This window comes from Schistocerca serialis, chromosome 9, assembly GCF_023864345.2.
Source record: "Schistocerca serialis cubense isolate TAMUIC-IGC-003099 chromosome 9, iqSchSeri2.2, whole genome shotgun sequence".
Classification (NCBI taxonomy): domain Eukaryota; kingdom Metazoa; phylum Arthropoda; class Insecta; order Orthoptera; family Acrididae; genus Schistocerca; species Schistocerca serialis.
Window position 1 is genome coordinate 20,938,036 of NC_064646.1, and position 27,489 is coordinate 20,965,524.

A 27,489-nucleotide genomic window follows, 5' to 3' on the forward strand; every position below is an offset into this window, starting at 1 on the left:
AAGAGAAATTTGTTAACATTGAGTATAGATTTGTCAGGAAGTCGTTTCTGAAAGTATTTGTATGGAGTGTGTCCATGTATGGAAGTGAAACATGGGCGATAAATAGTTTGGACAAGAAGAGAATAGAAGCTTTCAAAATGTGGTGCTACAGAAGAATGCTGAAGATTAGATGGGTAGATCACATAACTAATGAGGTATTGAATAGAATTGGGGAGAAGAGGAGTTTGTGGCAGAACTTGACCAGAAGAAGGGACTGGTTGGGAGGACATGTTCTGAGGCATCAAGGGATCACCAGTCTAGTATTGGAGGGCAGTGTGGAGGATAAAAATCGTAGAGGGAGACAGAGATCAATACACCAAGCGGATTCAGAAGGATGCAGGTAGCAGTTCGTACTGGGAGATGAAGCAGCTTGCACAGGATAGGGTAGCATGGAGAGCTGAATCAAACCAGTCTCAGGACTGAAGACCACAACAACAGTCTTCGTTTCACTGTTTCTGGATCATTCCCCCTCCTAGCTTTCTAGTTTACAAGACAGTTTCATCTGTTTAGTGAGCCATGGATTTATAGATGGTTTCTTAAAATTGTATTTGTTTCCAAATATACTCACAAAGGTTTCATGAAATAGGTTTAATTTCAAATTAGTGGAAGGTTCCCTGAACACCTCATACCAGTCTAACTGTTGGAAGCTTACCCTAAAATTTTAGATTGTTAAATCATTAATTGAATGCACCATTTTGGAAGACTGTTCTCCTTTACTGTATGAAGCTACATCATATACTGTAACTAGATATGCATCGTGATTGGACAGACCACTCTTAATAGGAAATGTTTTTGTTTGATTAAATTTATCTTGGCCTAAAAAAAAAACTTGTCAGTGTGCTGCTTTCCTGTACTACCCAAGTAGGAAAAGTAATAAGACTTCCAATTGAAAGAACCAAATAATACTTGGAGCTCAAACTTCATATCAATATCTTTCTGAAAATCTACCCTGAAATCCTCATAAATATTACTGACAGGAGCTGTCGTCGTCGTCGTCGTCGTCCCCGTCGTCGTCGTCGTCGTCGGAATGGTTTCATGCAGGTCTGCAAGTGACTCTATCCTCTGCAAGCTTCATCTCCCAGTACCTACTGCAGGCTACATCCTTCTGAGTCTAGTGTATTCATCTCTTAGTCTTCCTCTAAGAGTTTTACCCTCCACGCTGCCCTCCTGTACTAAATTTGTGATCCCTTGATGCCTCAGAACATGTCCTACCAACCAATCCCTTCTTCTGGTCAAGTTCTGCCACAAACTCCTCTTCTCCCCAATCCTATTCAACACCTCATTAGTTATGTTCTACCCATCTAATCTTCAGCATTCTTCTGTAGCACCACATTTCGAAAGCTCCTATTCTCTTCTTGTCCAAACTATTTATTGTCCATGTTTCACTTCCATACATGGCTACAATCCATACAAATACTTTCAGAAATGACTTCCTGACACTTAAATCTATACTCGATGTTGACAAATTTCTCTTCTTTAGAAATGCTTTCCTTGCCATTGCCAGTCTACATTTTATATCCTCTCTACTTCGACCATCATCAGTTATTTTGCTCCCCAAATAGCAAAACTCCTTTACTACTTTAAGTGTCTCATTTTCTAATGTAATTCCCTAAGCATCACCCGACTTAATTAGACTACTTTCCATTATCCTCGTTGTGCTTTTCTTGATGTTCATCTTATATCCTCCTCTCATGGCTTTTAATGCCTACTCCAAACTTCTCTTTTGTTTCCTTTAGTGCTTGCTCAATATACAGATTGAATGGGAACCTATACACTTCTACAATTACAAAAGTACAATTATTTAGTTAGATCTCTCTTGAGAGAGCTGTTCAATTGGGGTCGATCATACCACATGAAAGCAAGAACCAAACCAACATTTGTTTGTTTGCAGATGCTATTTTTACCAGGTCACACTAAATATTGTATGCCTGATCCCTATAAATACTGTTTCCCACCTCACCCAACAACAGATTCTGCTTTATAAAATGATTGCACAACGATCCTACATCCTCTATCATTTGGCTAAGACATGCACTGAGCTTGAAAAAATTAGTGACAAGGTACCTGTCACCTAATTTTTCCTTCAAGATCTGGCCCACACTTCTTCCATGGCTACTACATAAAAGAACTTCTCTCCTACATTTTCCTTTATTTGAGACAGTTGGTTTCCTAGTGAAAGTCTGTTGAGTGCTGAGTACACTTAAATCTACTTTTGCCTCTTTCTTAGTTGACTGAGAAAGCAAGGCAAATGTATTGATTGTGCCAATGGTGAAACTGTCAGATACTGTTCTTTCTGTGTCCCTGTTCATTGCTACCACTTCCCACCTGTCTTCATCCTCCTCTCCCCCCCCTCCCTCTCCATCCCCCCTCTTAACCTTGTCAGTTCCTCCCTAACATTATCCAGTTCAGCCTTAAGGGCTCTGATCTTCTCTTCCTGTTCAGCTATTTTCCTATCCCTTTAACATCCTCTGCAATACCATAGAAGAGACCCATTTACTTCCCCAATTCCCATGCTACTACATGCCTCCCATTGCAACCATCTGTCACAACAGCTGCACAGAACCCCAGAACTAACTTCCCTATGGCAGCTCAAGCACTTCTTGCTTGTGGCTGTTCAATATTTTTACAAAATTTATGTAGGTAATAACAGTAATATTTCTATTACAGATCACAAGAGTCAATAAAGTTATGTGGAACACTAATATACTATTATACTATTAACGTAGTAATGTACTTAAACTAATGTTATAAATCAAATCTGGTATACCTCAAAAATTAGGCCTAAGATAGTGTAAAGTATATATTGCACATAAACTATTTGAAAGGAAATAAGACCTTAAAACCTTTAATTCCTCAAGTAGATATGTAACTACTAAATGTATGTGTAATCAAAACAACCTAATTTCTTCACTTCATACTGAAGCAAATGTCTCAAATTTGTATGTAAAACTAAGACTAAAGTAAGTGAAAACTGGCACTTACATTCTGGTTTTTTTTCCTGGTAAATTCTTTGATATTAGTGATACCTCCAATAGATAATATGAAACCCTCTAGCTTCCTTACATGCTTAATTAAGTTATTATAGAATTAACTACTTACCTTCACAAGCTCAATATTGTGTGTGGTCTGTGTCAAGGCTGAGAGTGAAACTCAAACTCGAACCTGGATCTGGCTTTCTTGAACAATGTATTAAGAAGTCTTCTCAACAGGTTTCTTCTGCCATGTGGTAAATGATTAAGATGGAAAGTTGTAAAGTTCTGATAAGTAGTAGTAGAGAGAGAGAGAGAGAGAGAGAGAGAGAGAGAGAGAGAGAGAGTAAAATTCAAAATGGCTATGTGAAAGTGTCAAGTGGAATACTGAAAAGAAATAACACATTGTCACTTAAGTTTCTGAACTAGTTGGTTAGGAAAATACAGTAAATATGGCCTGGGAATGCTAATTGTAAACAAACATTTTCAGAAGCATGTATAAACAGTCCTGATTTGGGGCTGAGAGACATGGACTTCTAAAGTGAGAACCATTTGCAAATTAAGGCTTGCTTAGTGAAAACTGGAAAAGTGAACGATATTTACCTATCCAAAATTGCGTATAGGAGTGTATATAAATTGAATATGGTCTGCAGGACTTGGATGGACAGCACTGGATACTTTGTGCACTGAATTCTGTTTCGAAGAATTTCTCCACAAAGCAGATAAGTTCTTACATCTGACCATTGTATTCTGGGTCTCTAGCCTTGTCTGGAGACATCCCTTCAATGATAGTAACCAAACTTCTAGATTCATATAAAGGTTAGCAACCTCAACCGGAGCATACCTACAATATTTACTAATATTCTGGCCAGTGTGGATACTGTGAGTGTACTCAAACAGCCAGGAGAAGTAAACTTTGGCCTTGTTGTCTTCTGTAGGTATGGGGTAAGAGCTCTTCTTTTTGGTTATATAGAGATAAGACTGCAAAGATGTTCGGTAAAGTGTAGTGTACTATTAATGTAATGACATAGTTACATAATGTAAAATTGGACAGTAAATTCATGATTCTACTAATGCTGGTCATCGACCAAATTTTCAGGCACAACAGCTGAATATCACAGCAGCTTCAAGATCGATTGCCTTCAATAACCATAGAAATGTACTTTACCTGTTCGACAGAGTTGCAGAACCACTATTTTTACCAAAAGGAGAAGAGAATAAAATAGTGTTCAAACTTCCACCTGAGTACTTGGTAAGTGACAAATTTCATACCAAAAAGCAACAAATCTGTAATTACATGTAATTTACTGGTATGACAATTATCAGTTAGATATCTTTAGCAGGCAGTACTGAGAAACTGCAGTTAGAAGTGGAACGAGACTTGACAAACCTCATGGAATGGTTGACTGCAAAATTCTAATTTTTTTTAACTGTACATTCCCATAACACTCCTGGCCTCAACCTTTGTTAGTAACTTTTCTCACTCATTTCCTGTTCCCATTCCAGCACAGCCTTCATTCTACCAACACACCCAGTCTTTACTTGCCTCCTTTCTGCAAACACCCCCCCCCCCCCCCTGCCTCTCTCTTCACCTCATCCTTGTGTGCTCCCCAGCACCACTTCTCAGCCCCCACCCCTACCTTGCTATTCCTCTCTCCTCCCTGCCCCAGCCTCCTCATTACCCCCACCCAGTTGCCACTCCTATCGTGCACTGCTGCTGTTGCTTGCAGTGTGGCTTCAGCTGCCAGAGACTGCATGTGTGATCTATTTTCGACAAAGGCCTTGATGGCCAAAATCTTACATTGTGAAGGTGTTCCTGCTGTACCTATCTGTGGCCCAGCATAGCATCTCTGCTGTATGGTGAGAAGCAAAACTCCTTTTCATAGTATTGTCACATTCCATCTTAGATTTTCCATTGTTTAATTTTAGCTAAAACCGACTAGCAATCGGTGTGAAATAAGCAGATTGGAGGAGGAAAAATTGATACAGAATAAATAATAGGCAAGGCAGCACAATGGAAGACAAGGCATGGAAGAGTAAGCATAGATGAGAGATAACAAGCTGTAAATAACAGTAAGGTACAGTGAATGGTAATTGAACACCCATAGTTTTCATATGGGGAAAAGGTTGCACATAATTTTCACGCATTTTCTGATAAGGGATCAAGTATTCATGTGAATATAGATAGATGAAAACTAAAATTTCCAGCCAGGTAGCCCCATTAACATACTGACTGGAAACGCATGAGATTTTCATCAGATTAAATATTCTATTTAAAGTACATGCTCTGCTCATTTTATATTGACAAGAGTTGTCAACACATCAATGAACTGGAAGTGTGTTGTTTTGCCACTTAATTAATAAGTCTGACAAGTTAAAATGTTTCTAATCTTAATTTGGTGTTGAATACCAGCTACAGGAGAAGAGTTGTTGTATTAAGGTGGTCATTCCAAGGCAAATAACATGCCTGGATGTTAAGATTGTTGTACTAGCTCACACATTGAACATTTCTGAAATTCCTTCCTTAAAATTTACAGAATAAGTTAAATAAGTGGTAAACCTTTTTACCTCGGCATAAATGTTTCTCAAACAGCATCAAAAAGTTCATAAAATTTATTCATGAATGGTCTTTGTAGAGACAAGTCAGTTTAACTTGGTGAAATAGTTATCGAACTTACAGAAAGGTTGGGAAGATACTCATTACAAATAAGCAACAATACATAACTTTCCTGAAAAAAGTTAACATGTTACTATTTATAAATTGTATTGGTGATGTTTTTAAGAATGTCATATTTTTCACAAATGTTATTTCCTTAATAACTTATCATCAAAGAATGCAAATAAAAATTTCTATGCAGAATTTTCTAAAATTTGTCCTTCTTTCCAGACACCTCGTTACCAGTCAATAGTTTCAGAAATTACAGACAGATGGGGTGGAGTTCAAAATAGAATGGAAATTGATGTTAAGCCAATCACCTTGCCTGATCTTTCATATCCAATGACACTTAGCCGTAGAGAGAACTTTTCTCCTTTCCTGCCACATCACAGGAAAATGGCTTCAAGACTAGTGGAAACATTTCTTGGTAAGTGAAACTACTGAAGGTTGGTGACTGCATAGTTATACTCCTGAAGTGTCAAATGATTGGTGGATTCACAGTAAATGAAGTGGGAAATGGAGAATTGACTATTGATAAGTCAGTGATGCCAATATTTTAACAAAATTAAATTGCAGGCTTCAATTTTGTTGTAATAACCCGGAGAAAAATAATATTTAATATCATAAACAGAAAACATGCAAATTATATGTTGTGCAATTACTGGCCCAGTCCCTCATACCATCAAAGGATAACTATTAAATTTTCATAAAGAGCAATCTCACTGAAAATAAGCAAAATATAAAGCACTTCCATCTCTTTGACGGTACATACTGTCAACATGGGACCCAAGCCCTTTGCAGCACTACTTCCCTTTCTGTGCTGAAAGTCTTTCCCTATTCCCATGGGATGGTCCTCCTAGTGACAGTTATGCTTTGAACTTGTTTGTGTTCTGGACACTTATTTTCTTATTTTCTGGCCTTCAACTTATTATTCATAGTTTTATGGTCTCTTGAGATTGACTGGCTGCTGCTCCTCTGAATGATGGGGAGGGGGATCAGCTAGCACTTACTTCAGGGGTCAAATTATAGAATGACTTGTCCATTCTGAGAACGTTTCTTTTGAAGTCCTGTCAGATGACACTTTCCCACAGCTACAAGGTCTCTCTCAGCCACTGACCTTCGTTTTCGCTTTACAGCTATTGTAAACGGAGTTCAGTGGAAAGTGGCTACAGATACATTCTAGTGGCCACTTCCCAGTGGGGATCTGTCTCCCAACTCAGATAGTGGTTGAAAGAAGACCGTGAAGGTGGATGATGATTCAGAGAGCATATTGGTCGCTGTACAATTGACGGGCTATTTTTGAACAACATTTTAGTTTTCAGGGAACTGTCCACTTTCCAGTTTATCTGACTTGGCTTCCATACCTGAAAGACATATGAACAAAATCCAATCCCTTCATTGAATCATTTGAAATGACTTACAGGAAAAGCACAGAGAGCTGACAGATCCCGCCTAGGGTACTTGTTTGATCATGTTTAGATTAGGGCAGCATTGTCTCCGGATCAGTCCTTACTTCCTATCCAAAAAGGTTAGATGCTGTCCACCATGAGATCATTGGAATATTGACTGGGTCCTTCTGGACCAGCCCAGTGCAGATTGCACTCTAGATTTGGCTACATATCCTTTTGGCTTGACAGGCATTTAGTGCCGCAGTCCAACCATATTCTGAATATCTCTTAAGGGAATGGCCCCATATGAACAACCCACTTCGGATATGTGCCGCTGGCAGTCGAGGCTCTGTATCGGACATCTGAATACGTAGGCAGGGATGGAAAGCATTGCCACCTTGGTGTCTTCAGAGGCCTAGAGTGATTGTAACAACAAAAATTATGCAGCAACAATCTTCAAATTTTAGCTAAATTCAACCATGAGGATCTAAAATATGACATTTTCATCTTCAAGAAATACACCCCTAGACACAAAAAGCTTAGTAAACTAGAAAGTTTACTGTAATCTTCCCTCCTATTAAATTTTTCTTAGAAGAATATGCTTATTGTGGACAATAGCTGCAAGTAGGAAGGAGGGGGTGGATTACAATGCGTTATGAGAAAACTTCAACTTGTGATTAGATTTTTACAACTTTTCCTTGTATTTTAAGTATGTACCACAATTGTATCACTGTCTACACTGATGGCTCTGAGCAAGTGAATGTCCTCAATTGACCCACTGTTTTCCCTGACAGTGTTACCAAAGTAAATCTTCCGTAATAATTTGCAAATTATGATGTAGGGTTACATGGCATTACAGGTGATTCAGACATCATAGTACAAGGTTTCTTTTGTGTTCACTCTCATGCACTAAAAGTGCTTCACCAAATGTATCCAGTAGACCAGCTGATTCAATACATCTAAGCACCCTACAGTGGCTCCAACACAGTGGTAAGAATTTGATCTTGTGTGGGGTACTGATCAGGTAGCGGTATTGGGAAATGATATGGCCAACAGAGCGGCCAATGTAGCATGTCAAGATGGAATTGGCAATTAATGTCCCATCCTGTTGTGTGCAGTCTTCTCATTTTCTGAAAGCTGCATCATACATTAAAAGAAGGTGACAGAACAAACTGTAGTTGTTCAAATCGACCACACAGGCATGGTGGGCTTCATGTCAGTCTTGCCACTGGAAGGAGGTTCTGCTTACCAGGCTGTGCTTTGGATATAGCTCTTTACCACATGGCTTCCTCTTTTGGTGGGAGGATCCACCACTCTTGAGGTTTGTGGTGTAACACTTTCAGTTTACCATATTTTGACAGTGTGTCTCTTACATTCTGATATGATGGCTGCCATCAGTCTCACTGATATTGATTCCAGTGTTAAGTGTGGTGACATCCTGTGAATTGTCAGACCTCATCTCTAAATTGGTGGGGAAGGGAGGCAGACTTTAATATATTATAAACATGCTCTGCATGTTGGGACAGCCTTCATCTGACCCTGTGCCTTCTCAACAGGACACTGATCACCATGATGTTGGGTGTCCCTCACCTAAAATAACCACCACATCCACTGGCCTGGTAGTAATGTTGGTTCTGCTTCCCCCACACCCTCTTTGGGAGTTCAAACTCCCTATCCATAAGGGATGTCAGTCCCCAACCCCAGCAGGAGAAGTAATGCCATACTCCAACATCCCTTACCAAGAAGGTGTCCTTTAGGGTACTTTCTCTTAGACTAGGCTGACCTGCAACTGGATGCCAGCCAGTCAGTGGCTGATAGCCATAGGATGCTCTATGGGCACCAGTGTCCTGAAAATGTACATGGTATCTCTGTTACTGGTGATGTCTACATCCAGATGCCGTTGGAAAATATTTTCATTTTCAGCGTACTTGGGTCTTTCCATGTGAGAATTATCAGCCTGTGTTTAGTGTCCTCAAACAGTAGGTAGAGAGAATTCATTTACAGTTTAATTTAATACACGTCACCTGGAACCTTAGTTATTCATTCAGTGAGTTGGAATTCCTCAGTGCCCCAGCCCTGTGCCCTGAAAAGACTCCAGGACCATGCTAAAACACTTGGCAATGGGTCACCAACATCATATACTTGACATTTTCAACCATATCTGCACTGAAGGCAAGTTCTCATCTCAATAGTGAGAGGATGTGATAGTCTAGTACTGAAACTGGTTAACTCCCCTTGAGATTCCCCCCAGGGGATCCACAACTCTTTTGTGGATATGTGCGTAGCGAGCACGGGGCCCCGAGCTAATGTGGCCCTCCTTCCTTTCCGGGCTGCATACCTTCCCTTTCCGCATCCTTCCCCATCCCCTGTCTTCACCCCCCCCCCTCACCTCTGGCTGATTCCTTCACTTTCTCCCCCTCTGGGAGTATGGTTTGCGCCTACGTCCGGAGACGGACGCTTGTAAATGTACCGCATTCTTCTTCTTCCTTGCTTGTATGTCTTCTTCCTTCCTTTGTCCATCTCCTTTCCTTACCTCTTCTCTTTACCCTTTTCTCCGCTGCGGCGTTTGAGACCCCCTCTTCTTTCCTTTCCCTTTCTCTTTCTTCCTCCCTGTGCGTGTCTGAAGGCCGACCCACGCACTTCCATGCGTAGCCGGTGACGGGGTAACGCGTAATTCCCCGCCCCGGGTAGACAGGTAGGACACGTACGTACCCCCTGGTAAAGGCCAGGCCCAGGGAGGGGTGATTACCCGAGCTGATACCTTCCGAAAGTGCCGATTGGTCCCTCCGTCCGTTTGTCGGGAGGTGTGACCTGAGGTGTGAACAATCACCTAAGGCGGGTGTGCCCTCGGTGAGGGCCCCCACAAGGGAGGAGCGCGCCATCGGAGACGCCGGTAATCATGGGGGATTCTTCCGCAATGGTTTCCTCACCTTCCACTATGTCTGCTCACAAACGTAAGTTCACTGAGTCTCAGCCACAGACGGTTCTTCCATCGTTGCCACAGTTCCTTGTTGTTTCTCGGTTTGACGAAGGTCACGACTTTTCCACGGTCAACCCTTTCATTATTCAGAAAGGTGTCGACGCAATTGCGGGTCCTGTAAAGTCTTGTTCCAGACTACGGAATGGCACCCTGTTGTTGGAAACACACAGTGCCCTCCAGGCTCAAAAATTGCTGCGTACTTCTCTGCTCCACACCTTCCCTGTCCGGGTGGAACCGCACCGTACCTTAAATTCCTCGCGTGGAGTCGTTTATACACGCTCCCTCGATGGATTGTCTGACGCAGAAATTCAGCACTACCTGTCTGACCAGGGCGTCACCGCTGTTCATCGGGTTATGAAAAGGGTTGACTCGAACATCATTCCAACCCGCACTGTCTTCTTGACATTTGACAAAGTTCAACTCCCATCAAAAATCAAAGCAGGCTATGAGATAATTTCCGTTCGCCCTTATGTCCCGAACCCTACGCGTTGCTATCGATGTCAGCGGTTCAATCACACCAGCCAGTCCTGTTCCAATCCGGCCAAATGTGTTACGTGTGGCAGGGATGCCCATGAGGGTGCTTGTCCACCTCCATCCCCTCGCTGCATCAACTGTATGGGTGACCACGCTGCTTCCTCTCGAGATTGCCCTGTTTTTAAGGACGAAAAGCTGATCCAGGAAATAAGAGTGAAGGAAAAGGTGTCGACCTTTGCTGCTCGAAAGTTACTCGCCAGTCGACAGCCCACCGTGCCTCAGAAAGGAAAATACAGCGCTGTCCTTGCTTCTCCTCGGCCAACAAAGGAGGCGGCCACGCAGACTTGCGATCTCACATTTAGTACCACGGTCGTCAGATCGGCCAGCGCAAAGATCGCCCGTTCAACCTCACCTCTTTCGCCTGCCCACTCTATGGCTCACCCTTCGTCGGGTTCTGCTAAATCTCGAGCCCAAAAGTCAGACACCAAGTCTTCCAAAAAAGAGCATTCTCGTGAAGAGTTTTTACGTACTGCAACTTCACAACCATCGGTTCCTCCTTCATCTAAACATACCTCCAAGAAGGCTACGAAGAAACACAGTTCCTCTCCTTCTCCGCCAAGGCGTGTCCCATCTACAGCACCACCTGGCGGAAATCGCCCTCGGCCATCTTCTGTGTCGCCGAGGCGCACTGTTGGTGGCCGGTCAACTGGCCGATCGTTGATGGCAGGAGCTGCTCCTGACCAACCTATGGATCAGGATCTTCTGCCTTCGACTGAATGCCATTCCATCCTGTCGGTCGCAAGCTCTGAGCAGTCGTTGAGTTGACAGCAACCTTGGTGACGTTCCTCCATTTCTGTTCACCCTATGTCCATTATCCACTGGAATATCCGCGGCATTCGCGCCAATCGGGAGGAATTGTCGATCCTCTTACGATCCTACTCGCCGGTCATCTTCTGTCTTCAGGAAACAAAGCTGCGTCCCCATGACCGCTTTGTTCTCCCTCATTTTCAGTCCGTCCGATATGACCTCCCCTCTGTTGAAGGCACTCCAGCCCATGGAGGACTCATGATTCTGCTCCATGATACTCTCCATTATCACCCAATCCCCTTAAACACTTCCTTCCAAGCTGTCGCCGTCCGTCTTTCCCTTTCTGGATACACGTTCTCTCTTTGTACGGTATACATTCCATCGTCTACACCAATGGCACGAGCTGATCTCCTTCATCTTCTTGATCAGCTTCCACCCCCCTATTTGCTGGTTGGGGACTTCAATGCCCACCACCCGCTTTGGGGATCTCCACATCCTTGTCCACGTGGCTCACTATTGCTAGACGTCTTCCACCAAGCGGATCTAGTTTGCCTCAACACTGGGGTCCCCACATTTTTGTCTTCCTCCACGGCAAATTTATCCCATTTGGACCTTGCGGTCGGTACTGTTCCGCTAGCTCGGCGCTTCGAATGGTTCGCCCTTGATGATACACACTCGAGTGACCACTTTCCATGTGTTCTTCGACTGCAGCCTCAACTGCCATATATGCGCTCGCGACGCTGGAAGTTTGCCCAAGCCGATTGGACACTTTTTTCGTCTCTAGCGACATTCGATGACCGTCGCTTTCCCAGCGTCGACGATGAGGTCACACATTTTACCGACGTTATTCTCACAGCTGCGGAACGTTCAATACCACGCACCTCCGAATTGCCCCGGCGCCCTCCAGTCCCTTGGTGGAACGAGGCATGCCGTGCCGCAATACGTGAGCGGCGACGTGCTCTTCGCATTTTCCGTCACCATCCAACTTTGTCCAACTGTATCCGATATAAGCAGCTCCGTGCGCGATGCCGTCGCGTCATCCGCGATAGCAAGAAGGCAAGCTGGAAATTCTTTACTAGCTCATTTAACAACTTCACTCCCTCCTCGGAAGTTTGGAGTCGGCTTCGACGGTTCTCAGGCGCGCCTAGTTTCTCCCCGGTCTCTGGGCTCACTGTCGCGCATGATACCTTAGTGGACCCCGTCGCAATTTCTAACTCATTGGGTCAGCACTTTGCTGAGATTTCGAGCTCTTCAAATTACCCGCCGGCGTTTCTCCCGAAGAAACGTGCAGCGGAAGTGCGACATCTTGCTTTCTCCTCTCAAAATCGCGAAAGCTACAATACTGTGTTCTCCATGCGCGAACTCCAACATGCACTCTCTTCTTCTCGCTCCTCCGCCCCAGGACCGGATGGTATCCATGTCCAAATGTTGCTGCATTTATCAACCCATAGCCTGCGTTACCTCCTTCGCCTTTATAATCGAATTTGGACCGACAGTACCTTTCCCAGGCGATGGCGGGAAGCTATTGTCGTTCCCGTTCCGAAACCTGGAAAGGACAAACATCTCCCCTCTAGCTATCGCCCCATTTCTCTCACGAGTAGTGTCTGTAAGGTTTTGGAGCGTATGGTGAATTACCGTTTAGCTTGGTGGCTGGAGTCCCGCGGTCTTTTAACACCTGCCCAATGCGGATTCCGAAAGCATCGTTCTGCTGTTGACCATCTTGTTGCTCTCTCCACTTATATCATGAACAATTTTCTCCGGAAACGCCAAACGGTAGCAATATTTTTTGATCTGGAGAGAGCGTACGATACCTGTTGGAGGACAGGCATCCTCCGTACACTGTTCTCTTGGGGCTTTAGAGGCCGGCTGCCCCTTTTTCTTCGCGAATTTATGGCAGAGCGCACATTTAGGGTGCGGGTGAACACTACTCTCTCCCGTACTTTCTCCCAAGAAAACGGGGTACCCCAGGGCTCCGTGCTGAGTGTTGTAATGTTTGCCATCGCCATTAATCCAATTATGGATTGTCTCCTTCCTGATGTCTCGGGCTCCCTCTTTGTGGACGATTTTGCGATCTACTACAGCTCTCAACGGACTCGCCTTCTTGAAAGACGTCTTCAAGGATGTCTCGATCGCCTCCACTCGTGGAGCATTGAAACCGGCTTCCGTTTCTCACCCAGTAAGACCGTTTGTGTTAATTTTTGGCGACGTAAGGAGTTTCTTCCGCCCTCCTTACATCTAGGCCCTGTCAACCTTCCGTTTTCCGACGTCGCTAAATTCTTGGGTCTTATGTTTGACAGAAAACTGTGCTGGTCCTCCCACGTTTCCTATCTTTCGGCTCGCTGTCTGCGTTCCCTTAACACCCTCCGTGTCCTGAATGGTACCTCTTGGGGAGCGGACCGAGTGGTCCTTCTCCGCCTCTATCGCGCCTTAGTGCGCTCGAAATTGGATTATGGAAGCATAGTCTACTCCTCTGCTCGGCCGTCTATTCTTCGGCGACTCGACTCTATCCACCACCGTGGATTACGTTTAGTGTCTGGAGCTTTTTACACCAGCCCTGTGGAAAGCCTTTATGCTGAGACTGCTGAACCTCCGCTGTCCAATCGGCGGGCAGTCCTTCTGAGTCGTTATGCTAGCCATCTGTCTTCCATGCCTGCTAATCCAGCCCATAACCTTTTTTTCGACGCCTCCTTTGATGTCTGGTATTCAGGCCGCTCCTCCTCCCTACTACCCCCGGGAGTCCGCTTCCGTCAACTGCTCCATTCTCTTTCCTTCCGCTTTCCTAAAACCTTCTTGACAACTTGGGGTACAGCACCGCCTTGGCACCGTCCCCGGATCGACTTGCTCAGAGACCTATGTCAATTTCCCAAGGATGGTACCCCTACACTTGTTTACCGTCGGGCATTTGCTGCTCTATGTGCACAAATGACGGAAGCCACATTTATTTACACCGATGGCTCGAAAACATCGTTAGGTGTAGGGAGTGCCTATATTGTTGGCGACACCCCAAATCACTTTCGGCTTCCCGACCAGTGTTCGGTCTATACTGCGGAGCTTTACGCTGTTCTCCAGGCTGTCCACTACATCCGCCGCCATCAGCGGATACAGTACGTAATCTGCTCCGATTCTCTCAGCTCTCTCCTAAGTCTCCAAGCTCTTTACCCTGTGCACCCTCTGGTCCACCGGATTCAGGACTGTCTGCGCTTGCTCCACCTGGGGGGCGTCTCAGTGGCGTTCCTCTGGCTCCCGGGACACGCTGGTATCTGTGGAAATGAGGCGGCCGATATAGCGGCCAAGGCTGCAGTCTCTCTTCCTCGGCCAGCTCTTCAGTCTCTTCCGTTTACCGATCTACGGAGCGGTTTATGTCGCCAAGTCACTCATTTATGGCATGCGCATTGGTCAACACTTCCCCACAATAAATTGCGGGAAGTGAAAGCCCTTCCTTGCGCTTGGACCTCTTCCTCCCGAACGCGTCGTCGGGAGGAGGTAATTTTAGCTCGACTCCGGATAGGGCACTGTCTTTTTAGTCGTAGACATCTTTTAAGCGGTGATCCTCCCCCACTCTGTCCCCACTGCTCTCAGCTGTGGACGGTCAGACACCTTTTAATTGAATGCCCCTATTTTAATCCGTTACGCTCCCGTCTACAGCTATCGCCTGATCTATCGTCGATTTTAGCAGATGACACGCGCTCAGCTGACCGTGTTCTACAGTTTATTAGTGACAGTGAAATGACGTCAGTCATTTGAAGCTTTTTTTTGGGGGACAACCAACCCCTTTCTATAGTGGACTTTTAAGCATTCCTTCTGCCTTTAGTTTCTCAAATTTTCTGACTTTGTTTCCATTGCTGCTGATTTTAAATTTCGTTTTTTTCCTGTTTTCTACGTCACGGGCTGGGCGCTAATGACCATAGAAGTTTTGCGCCCTAAAACCACAAACAAAAAAAAAAAAAAAAAAAAAAAAAAAATCCCCTTGAGATTGACAGCTGTCACTCAATTAGCCTCACTAACATTCTCTAAGTGGCTCGAACGTATGTGACAATCCCTGTGTTGATACAGGGAGTCTTGGGGTCTTTCCACTTCATCTGTGGGTGGTTTTTGCTAAGGCCACTCTATTACTGACCATTTGATCTGCCTGGAGTCTGCTACTCAGTCAGTTTTTGCCCACTGTCAATATACTGTGACTGTCTTCAACTTGTGTAGTGCTCGTGACACCACACAGCATCACCACATACTCATTACTCTCCATGAGTGGGGTCTCTTGACCCAGCTCCACAATTCTGTCTGGAGCAGTTTCTCACCCTACTTCTTGTGTTCAGAGTGGTGCCACCCACAGTACTTGCTGTGTAAAAGTTACTCCAATTATTTTCTGGGTGGGCCTACTATCCCACAGTTACATTGCACATCCATACACAGTCCCTGATACACTTGCACAAGGAATAACTTATCTGAAACCTCAAGATGAAGCAGACACAGCAAAATATCGCCCATAACATGCCTATGAACAATATACAAAATATTAACTTCAGTCATTACACAGAAATTAATGACACATACAACACAGAACCAAATTATAAATGAAGAACAAAAAGGCTGCTGCAAAGGAGCACGAGGATGTAAAGAGCAACTGATAATAGATGCAGAGGTGGCATATCAAGCTAAAACTAAACAAAGGTCGTTGCACTATGCATACATGGATTACCAAAACACTTTTGATAGTGTACCCCACTCATGGTTGCTATGGATATTGGAAATATACAAAGTAGATCCTAAATTGATACAGTTCCTAAAGGTAGTAATGAAAAATTGGAAAACCACACTTAATATCCAAACAAATTCAAATATCACATCACAGCCAATACAGATTAAGCGTGGAATATACCAAGGAGACTCATTAAGTCCTTTCTGGTTCTGTCTTGTTCTGAACCCACTATCCAACATGCTAAATAATACAAATTATGGATATAATAGTACTGGAACATACCCACACAAAATCACACATCTGCTATACATGGATGATGTAAAACTACTGGCAGCAACAAATCAACAACTCAACCAATTACTAAAGATAACAGAAGTATTCAACAATGATATAAATATGGCTTTTGGAACAGACAATAGTAAGAAAAATAGCATAGTCAAGGAAAAACACACTAAAAGGGATTACATATTGGATAACTACAGCAGCTCCGTAGAAGCGATGGAAAAAACAGATGCCTATAAATATCTAGGATACAGACAAAAATAGGAATAGATAAAACAAATATTAAAGAACTAAGAAAAATATAGACAGACTAACAAAAATACTGAAAACAGAATTGACAGCAAGAAACAAGACAAAAGCTATAAATACTTATGCTATACCAATATTGACCTATTCATTTGGAGTAGTGAAATGGAGTAACACAGACCTACAAGCACTCAATACACTTACATGATCACAATGCCACAAATATAGATCACATACATTCAGCAACAGAAAGATTCACATCAAGCAGAAAAGGAGGAGGAAGGGATTTATCGACATAAAAAACCTACATTATGGACATGTAGACAATTTAAGAAAATTCTTTCTAGAATGATCAGAAACTAGCAAAATACACAAAGCAATCACTCATATAAATACATCGGCTATACCATTGCAATTTCATAACCACTTCTACAACCCATTAGACCACATAACATCAACAAATACGAAGAAAGTAAATTGGAAAAAGAAAACACTACATGGCAAGCACCCGTATCATCTAACACAGCCACACATCGATCAAGACGCATCCAACACATGGCTAAGAATAAGCAATATATACAGTGAGACGGAAGGATTCATGATTGCAATACAGGATCAAACAATAAACACCAGATATTACAGCAAGCAAATTATTAAAGATCCCAATACCACAACAGATAAATGCAGACTTTGCAAACAACAAATAGAAACAGTAGATCACATCACAAGTGGATGTACAATTCTAGCAAACACAGAATACCCCCAGAAGACATGACAATGCAGCAAAAATAATACATTAACAACTTGCCGTACAACATAAACTAATAAAACATGTTCCCACATGCAAGTATGCACCACAAAATGTACTGGAGAATGATGAATACAAATTATACTAGAACAGAACCATTATAACAGATAAAACACCACATAACAAACCTGACATACTCACCAATAAAAAGAAGAAATTAACACAACTAATCGAAATATCCATACCCAATACAACAAATATACAGAAGGAAACAGAAGAAAAAATTGAAAAATACATCCAACTGGCTAAGGAAGTAAAGGACATGTGGCATCAGGATAAAGTCGACATTATACCAATTATACTATCACCTACAGGAGTCATACCACACGATATCCACCAGTACATCAATGCAATACAGCTACATCCAAACGTATATATACAACTACAGAAATCTGTAATTATTGATACATGTTCAATTACCCGAAAGGTCCTAAATGCAATATAACATATACCGTACAGTTAAAAGGAAGTCACGCTTGATAAAGGTCTGCGTCACTTTCCATTTTTGACCAGACATAATGTCTGAGAAAAAGAAAGAATAATAATGGAAGTTGGGAATGGGAACAGTTGTGACAGCCTCTTCATTCATATTACAAGGGGTGATGTGGACAAGATCGTAGCTCAGACTTCCACCACTGGTGTTCACTTCAATGTTTGAAATGACGCAGTGAATGAAATGCTAACAGTGCTGTGAGAAAAGTAAATGTGGTACTAAAGATGGTGCTGATAATGGTTTTTGACAAGTAATAAGGTTTCTTTTTTGTGTAATGATTTGTTGGTCAGATCATAATACACTAACTAGCTTCGAATGAGAGTGGACAGAGGTGGTCATTAAAGATAAATACCTTAATGTGTGAATCAAGGCTCACTGAAGTACAAATTCCTCTGGGAACATGTAGAAGGGTGATTCATTTTTAACAAGTGAATTGAGGCACTCTCCCAAGAGTCAAGTTCCCTTCAAGGCATAAAATAATTGTGTAATAAAATATCATGGAATTATGGGCACTTCTTTAATGAACTTGAGGGGATTAGAGGTGAACTGCTAAAGATATCGGCTATGATGTTTCTTAGTATCATTTGTGACTGTGTCCACTTAAATTTAATAAATTTCCCAAGTAGAGTATATGGGAACAGTAACTAGGAAAAAGTAGATTTTACAATTGCAGTTGATCACCTTTTTGGAATCTGACTGGTCTGACTGGTCTGATATGGTCTGCCATAAATCCCTCTCCAGCACCACACTCTTCATATATACCTCTCCTCTCAGATTCTAAGCAGAACCAACTCATTCCACATCCTATCTGTTTTCAACATTTGTCTGTAGCACCACATCTTATCACTTCAGTTGTCTTCTCCAGTTTTCCCCACAGTCAATGTTCCACTACTATACAACACTGTGTTCCGAACATAAATTCACAGAAATTTATTCCACAAATTGAGGCCAATGTTTGATACTGGTAGACTTCTCTTGGCCAGAAATGACCTCCATGCCAGTCCTAGTCTTTCCATCTTCTTGCTCAGTCTGCCATGGGTTAATTTGCTGACTAGATAGCAGAATTCCTCAACTTAATCTACTTCATGACCCCCCCCCCCCCCTTCCCCCCAACCAATCTAGATGTTAACTTTCTCGCTGTTCACATTTCTGCTACTTCTTACTACTTCAGTCTCCTAGATTTACTCTCGCTACATATTCTGTGCTCATCAAACTGTTCATTCCATTGAGCACATTCTATAATTCTTCATTCATAGAGGACAGCAAAGCCTACAGTGAATCCTACCATTGATACCCTTTCACCTCAAGCTTTAATTCCACTCTTCACCCTTTCCTTCACTTCAGTGATTCAACAGCAAGGACAAAAAAATGAATCCCTGGCTTACACCTGCATCCCTGACATAGCACTTCATTCTTGGTCTTCCACTGTTGTTACTCCGTTGGCTTTTGTACGTGTTGGATAATTATAAATAATATCCCCCCCCCCATGGCTTATACCTATTTTTTGTAGAATTTCAAACATATTGCACAATCTGATATTGTCATTGATTTTGCTCAAGTAAATAAACCTGCTAATTTCTTAATCCTGGGTTCTCTAGTAATGAGGAAAAGATACATTAGATAGTGGGTACAGTGAGAGAATTTCCCAGTACTAGTCACAGAAAACTATGTTAACAAGTTGTTCTTCAGTTTGGTACATACTGTGAGCAAGTCAAGGCAGTGGTGCACGAGACGAATGGGGAGTCATAAAATAGTGGTGAAGATTTATAATCAATGGTCCACTTGTGATGCAGACTTACAGCTCATTTTGATATGCACAATTAGCAAGAATTCCGCAATATCCACACAGAAAACAATTTTTAAATGTTGCATAATATTCTATGATAGTTAACTTTAAAGCTGTTGAAAGCAATTGAATGATTGCTGCCAGCCATATAGGTGTTCAGTTGCAGACAGGCACAATGAAAAGTAATTCTGTGTCCATCTTCTGTAGACGTGAGTAGCAGTCTAGCTATTTCATAACTTTGTTTCACGGGTCCACAAATGCAAAAAAACCATGCTGTGCCAGAGATGTAAATCATATTAAACAATTACTTCCAGTCAATAACTAAGAATTAGTCAAACATCTATTGCCTCAACCAGGTACAGTGTATTTTTAAAGGTTGTGTCAGATATTTATAGTAGCCCTAGGAGACAAAATGGGGAATTTAACATGTGACATAAGTGAAGAGTACATATTGTGGGTTTATTGTTGTGAAATAATAGACATACAAAAATAGTCGGCTTAAATTTGGCTTCATGAAGAGCATCAACCAAAAATAATTGTTTTCTGAAGCACTTAAAGATTTAAATAATGCATTTTGATGTGCTGTTCCAAAGTGAAATGTCCTGAGAAATCTAAATCTAGATTCGAAACAACTGTAATTTAATACAGTGTGGTTCAGTAGTTACATATTAATTTGTTGTTAACTTTTTCATTTCAGGAATGCGGACATATGAAGATTTTCTTTCCTTGTCAGTCTATTGTCGTGATCGTATAAATCCATACATGTACACTTATGCATTGTCAATTGCAATGCTTCATCGTTCAGATACACATGAACTTCCTCTGCCACCTCTAACAGAAGTGTTTCCAGACAAGTATATGGATGGTGCAGTTTTTTCACAAGCTCGTCAGGAAGCAAATGTTGTCAGCAGTGAGAACAGGGTAAGAAAATAAGTAAATTAGTATTGTCACTGTCTTATGTAACTATCATTCACTGACAATGTAACACATGACCTTTTTGTAAAGTACACAAAAAACTTACTTTGCTCCACAACCCAAACAGTACCAAGTTAAAATACTGAGTTAAAAGAATTAAAATAAAGTAAGGGAAATGAAATAAGGTATTGGAAAAATTGGTGTCTGGTTTTCTCTTCTGTATTGTATAAATAACAAATCAAAAGTAACTGTTTTCAGGTAAAAACGTATGTGAACATCACTATCATTTATTTCCTTGGTTGAAGAGCTTCAAAATTATTGAAAAAACTTAAATATAAACCTTAAAAATCCCAATTTGTGCAATACTTGCATGATATGCACATAAACAAAAGTGAGTTTCTATGCACCACATGAGTCAGCTCTGGTGATAGCCTTCCCTTTGTTGTGTGTGTTGTTTCATCCAGGAATTCACATTGTTACAAATGTGTTGGTTAACCAATTACTTTAAAGAAAATTTCTCAGCATTCTGATATGCAGCAAAGTAAAACAGAATCAAGACTGCACTGGTAAAATCAGTTGGCCTTTAATTTGAACTTTCTTTGTGCAAATACAAAATATTTTTCATTTATTGCTATTCGAAATTTGAATATTATCCCAGTATATAATACTGACCTAAGATAATTACAATCAAGATAGATCCTGAAAAAATAAATGCTAAAGAAATTAAGCAGTTTATTTGAAACTGCAGCTACAATTAACAAGACAACTTGTATTGTGAAACAGTCTTCATATCTACAAAAAGTGAATACGAGAAAAGCTAACAACATTTATCTTAACTATGTTACACAGGATATGTAAAAAAATTAAATAAGTGATTCATAATGATAAATCACCAAGAATGAATAACATCCTTAAAGGTTATGGGCCTGTTGAGTAGTTAGAGCAACATATACAAAAAGGAACACATACCATGTGATAGTAATAACTGAAGAGGGACTAAAATCCAGAGCAACAATATTCTATAAATTAGGTTACTTACTAGCAAATAATTATAGCAGGCAATACCATAAAGGTGATCTGGAAATGTTATTAGCCTAGTAAAAACATGGCAGTTAATTTCTTGAGCACAGGACCAATAATCAGTCACAATGAGGTGTTGGGCTCCACATTAATGAGCTCAGTGAAGCATAAAGTGATAGGGTTGTCATCAAAATGGTGATGTAGTAATGTTTATGGATACTCAGTAGTGTAGTTGGACAGACCAGTGCTGATGGCTTAACTGTATGTGGTGATTCCATTAGAAATAGATTCAGATAGTAAACTTGAAACTCATTGATGTACTGGAAATTCAACGAGTTCTAGCCAACCCTGTGGAGTCTTTGATCATTGCTGTCCTGCTGTGGAGTAAAAAAGATACTGCCAAAATGGAAATAATCAGAAGTAGAAACATCTGCCAAGTTGGATTAAGCTCAGGCAGATTGTGAGAGATAAACCTGCTTTATACTCTGCACATTTTTAAGGAGAAATGCAATCAGGCAACAATCACTTTTAAAACTGAAATTGCTAACTACAGGAACTAAATAGATATAGAATACTCTGATAAGTAAAGCATCATGAGAGCTAACTAAAGTACTACGTAAGTCCCAAGGAGATGAACATAACACCTCACAGATGCTCCTTTGACAGGGTACACATCATGCTGATGCAGTGAATCATGGTCTCTACACTATCCCTTTATCATGCATTTTTTAGTTTTCGTGGTGTAATGACTGCTCCATTAAATTTTGCAATAGCGGCCACATAAATTCTGATGGTTGTAAAATTTTGGCTGTATGTCATTCAGATAGCTTCAGAGGGAGCCAAGACAGATGCTCCAGCTCACTCTAGTTTTATACTAGGCACTGTGCCACAGGGCCACAACACTTGCAGTTAGCTACAGAAGGACTGGAGACATTGATCGGCAGCAAAATAGTAAGATATGGACAAGTCAGTCATTCCACTCTGGGATATGGTTGTAACCACTAAAAGCTGTGCTTCAAGAATGTCTTCACAATTTTATTACAGGAACTTCCATATTAAAAGACCTACTTGAACTGAAGCTGTCGTTTCTTACTAAATTCGTCACAATGTGATGCTTCAGCTTGATGTGAAGATGTCACTTTGGGACATGCAGTGTATGGAAAAACACACACACACACACACACACACACACACACACACACACACACACACACACACACACACACACACACACACACAGATTTATGTTTATGTGCAAATAGCTGCCACTACCCTTCCCAGAGGAAGAGTGTTCTCACAAATTTGGTTCAGAGTGCACATCATTGCTGATGAGAGCAGTCTTCAGGATGAACTTCTGCACTTAAGTTTTCTGAGCCAATTGGTATTTTCCACAGCAGATACATATGGTGTTATGGATAAAATGAAAGGTGAACAGAAAGTTAATCTGTGGCTTTCCTGCAGTCTGTCTGATGCCTATCATCAGAAATATGACAGATTCTCAGTAAGCATGGACCAAGTGGTATTTCATCCTCCACTAAAGACAGAAGCACTCCTGGCTTGCATCAAATGTTTTGGTGCTCTGGAAGGCTTGGGTTAAAGAGATTCTCTGCAGATGTGGCCTTTCATACATCAGACTGAGAAACTGAATCTGTGAAAGGTGTGCAGAACACTGTAGGTACACCTGGCTTTTCAGCTATTGTGGCAGAGCAGTGTATTTACGCTGGTCATTGTAAGTTGTACAAATAAATCAACATTTTAGCACCCACTTTTCTTTTGGCACTCAGTGTGATGGGGAAAATTCAAATTTGCTTAATGAAGAATTAAATTAATAGTGATAGTGGCTTCAGTTCGGATAAATCAAGGAATCCAGCACTTTCTGCAAATGTACAAAGCATTTCCACAGTACAGCTTGCAGTGATACATAAACATCCCAGGAACTGTGCAGCCATAGCTAGAATTCCTGCATATCATACTTCCTTGATCAGTCATTGGTGCTTGTGTATCTGTGCATGAATGCACAGTGGCACAGTCTTAAGTATAAAAACATAGTGGTTACTGGAGCATCAATCTTCCAGCTCACTCTAAAGACATAGCCAAAATATTAGAAGAAACAGAATTAATGCAGCTATTCCTTTACTGCACATAGTATGCAGTGCTGTAGAATGTGTTCATACCCTTCATTTCTTAAACACAAGGTGACCACTTCAAAGCCATGAAAACCACCATACCCTCAGTACTTCCACTGCATTGCCACAGGGTATTCATTGCTTGAAATGACAAAATTCTGGTCATTCACTGCCCACAGGTGTCACTCTTTACAGCACCTAAAGTAATGTGTTGCATTGCTTGACCATTGTACCACATTCGTTTTAACTTTGTACAATCTTGTTAACTGCAGTAGCAATCTAGACCTTGAATGATTCTTCTGTTTATTTCATGAAATTTTTACAACCCTTAGCAATGCTAGATGTCAGATGTCTCTGTACATGAGGCCTGCTTGGTCTTGGTTTAGCTATGATTGTTCCTTTGAATTTACACTTCACAATCTCATCACCAGGTGACTTGGGCAGTTTTAGAAGGGCTGAAATACCCCTGTTAAATTTGCTATTTGGGTGACACCAAATGGCTAGCCTATGTTCGAAGTCACTAAGCTCACTTGACTGACCCATTCTGATGTTGGTGTGTTTCTGGTGACAACAATACTCATTGCCTTCTTTTGTACTAGCAAGTCAACCTCTCATGATGTTCAGTGGTCAATTAGACAATGTGTAGGGGTATCCGAATAATAATGATGATGATTATAAGCATCTATCATTATAAACTTCCAATTTACCAGTAAAACTATCATAAAAGATGAAACTTGTGACTCAATCCTTTGTACACTGCTTTTATGAATGACTTAACACAACCCTTTAACTATGGAAATGAGTTCTCTTGTCCTGTGGATAAATATGTTAATGGCAATAATGAAGTTTTGAAAATAGAATTGGCTGGATAAAAAGTAATTAAAAAGTGGTACAGGAGAAAACACAAAATTCATGGAAATGTGTGAATGTCAGGAGTCAGTTGCTCCTTCTAACAAGGTTGAAAGGAAAAGAGATAAAAGAAAGATTAGAAAGTTTTAAGAAATGGGAAGTTATGGAAAAGTTGCCCAGAGCATTGGGTCAAGGGAGATTTGCTGGGCGGGATGAGAAGATTGAGTCATCGCATCTGGTAAGTCTCGCTGACCTGGGGTTCTGTGAGACTTTCCTATAACTCTCCCATTTCCCAAAACTCGCAAGTAATTTCCCTTGATCCCTCTTCCTTCCCCTTCAACACACTGCAGAAACTACCACTGATTCGAAAAGCTTAAAAATTTCCGTAACTTCTGTGTTTCCTTCTGCAGTCACATAAGCAGATTCTTTATCAATCAAACTAAATTTTATTTAATGGTTGGAACTGTAGTGAGGATCTTTCATTACTAGAGCTGTAACAAACTTGCCAAAATACTTCAATGTGAATGTCAGTAAATATCAATTACTGAAATTTAAAATGAACAGTTCTCAACACACGAATGTCAATGTAACTTCTCAACAACAGAAATTGGCAGCTGTAAATTAATAGGTGGTAACGTTGGTGGAAAATTTGTGAAGAAACCACATTATTGTATGTGGAAAAGACAGTAGTGTGTTATCTGCTTAGCCAGCTAGCAATGATAGTGCCCAGTGTTACCTTAAAAATAATATACTACAGGAAGATTTAACTTTGGGACTGAATCGGGCTGTGCAGCTGATGACTGCAGTAAAAAAAACCTTACAGAAAACAACAGAACTTGCACAAGGCTTTTTCACAGAGAATCTTCTCATGAAATTAATGAAAAACAAACAAAATTGAAACTGACAAATCCAAGCCCCTGCTTCAGTGGTTTGGTTTGACAAATTACCAAAGTGGAATGACGTTAAAAATTTGGTGTTACCGTTTCTAATAGAACACATTCTAATATGAAGTTGTTGAATTTTAAGACACTGATTGTGATAATGGAACAGTATATGAGCTGTAAAGTAATAAATCTATAAAATAGATATGACTAAAAATTGTAGTATATTACATAATTTGTAAATGAAATTACTGTAATACCTTAATTTCTTATGTTTGCAAAAGCAGTTGTCATAACTCTGTGTGAAGACATTTTATTTAAATCTTTAGTCTTCAAAAAAGGTATTGGGAAGTGATGACTTATTTACAAATAAATCTCATTCAATATCTGTTATTTGGTTAATGATTTATATATCCAGAGGATCATGATATACCTATTATCACACAACACATGCAGAATTACATTATGCACCCTAAACAGCTTACTACCATCATAACCGGATCCTTTCTCAGTGATCTAGAAATTATTGTATTTCACTCACTACATTAAACAGTAAATGTCTGAGGCTATCACTCAATTTTAGTAAATGACTATCATACGATAAGAAGCTAATTCCATATTAACTTTGCATCCCTGCCTAATGAATCAAGCAGAGACTTTAATCTGCCACAAATGTTCCTGACCAGTTCTCCATGTATACAAAATAAAGTTAATGTATGCTAAGATAAGTGAAACAAACATCAAAATTTATCCTGCTTGCTATTCCTAGAAAACTTTGAAAGCATATTGTGAGTTAACAAGTATTTCTCTCTCATTTAAATACATGGCCGAAAGAGGCAGCTTTCCTGTCATCCAGGAACCTCCGCCACAAAGAGCGCAGATTCACCATGAGATGAGGAAAGTCCACAGGCAGTTACTGTGATCAATGGGGCCAGGCTAATCAGCCCAAGTGCTGTAGTGTGCAAGTGAGACAGGCCCTACATCATAGGGAAACCCAGGGTAGCATAGCAGTGATCAATATTGCGGACCTGAGATCTGCCATAAAGGGAAAAATTAATGAAAACTATTCAATTCTGTAGTAATTCAGGGAATTAAGCCACACTTATTTTATTCTACCATCCTCTATAAATTTTCATGGTGATCCCAATAAAACTTGAATATTGATCATATCTATAATAGTTCAGGATTTACTGTTACAATGAAATTAACTGGTTTTCTAAAAGACCTGAACGCTAAAATCTGAAAGCTTTGGTCGATCTTAACTACAGACATTTCATATAGAAGCGTGTCATTAACATGACAAATGTTGTAAATATCAACTCTGTAAATTTGTCTAAAAGATATAGTAAATTTACTATATCACTACTTACAGTTGAGCATCAGATCATTTCACCCACACAACACATTGAATGATGCCAGCATGACACCTTACTGAATCATTAGGTAACAGAATATTTGTCGTAAAGTTTAGTGCATAAGTTACTTTTGTTCTTTATTTATCAGAAAGCACATTGGTGCAAGACTACGGGCTGTGACATTCAAAGTTCAGAAGGAAATTGTATTGATGTTATGTAAAAGAATTTAACGTTTATTATGTAATGCATACTATTGTTACTTTATTTGGAATGTGAAAGTGGTGAAGCTTTGATTATTTAAATATGTTAAAATGTAAAATAATGTAGAATAAGCTGTAGCCAATCGGATGGACAGCTTCAGTAAAGGGAACTGCCCTAGTGAGTTGATGAGTGAGGATATTAGACTTGCAGGAAATGCAGCCAGGGACGCGCAGAGGAACAGTGTGGCTGGAGGCGGCAACGTAGACGGTGCTGCAGCAAACAAGAAAGTGGACAGTTCTGGTCTAGACACCAAAGGGAACAGTTCGAATAGACATGCAAAAGCAGACATTTCTTTAGGTAACTAGGAAGTGAAAGGGCTTAGCAAAGTTCACTTTGTGTGATACCACGGGACTTAGTCTCCAAGAGGTGAGCAGCTGTGCACCTGGTGTGAACTCTAACTTTTCATGTAAATATTGAGATGGAGTATTGAACTCGTAATTCTCAATGAGATGGTGAAT

At 41.0% G+C, this 27,489-nt stretch overlaps 1 protein-coding gene across 1 annotated transcript in view; it reads left to right on the top strand.

Moving 5' to 3' along the window:
• The window catches only part of LOC126418776 (phenoloxidase 2-like), a 147,176-nt gene that overhangs the window by 77,176 nt on the left and 42,511 nt on the right, over nucleotides 1-27,489 (top strand). The window contains exons 2-4 of the mRNA XM_050085702.1: nucleotides 4,108-4,260; nucleotides 5,896-6,091; nucleotides 20,322-20,545. Coding sequence (XP_049941659.1) covers nucleotides 4,108-4,260; nucleotides 5,896-6,091; nucleotides 20,322-20,545 — 573 coding nt within the window. The remainder of the gene's footprint in view (nucleotides 1-4,107; nucleotides 4,261-5,895; nucleotides 6,092-20,321; nucleotides 20,546-27,489) is intronic.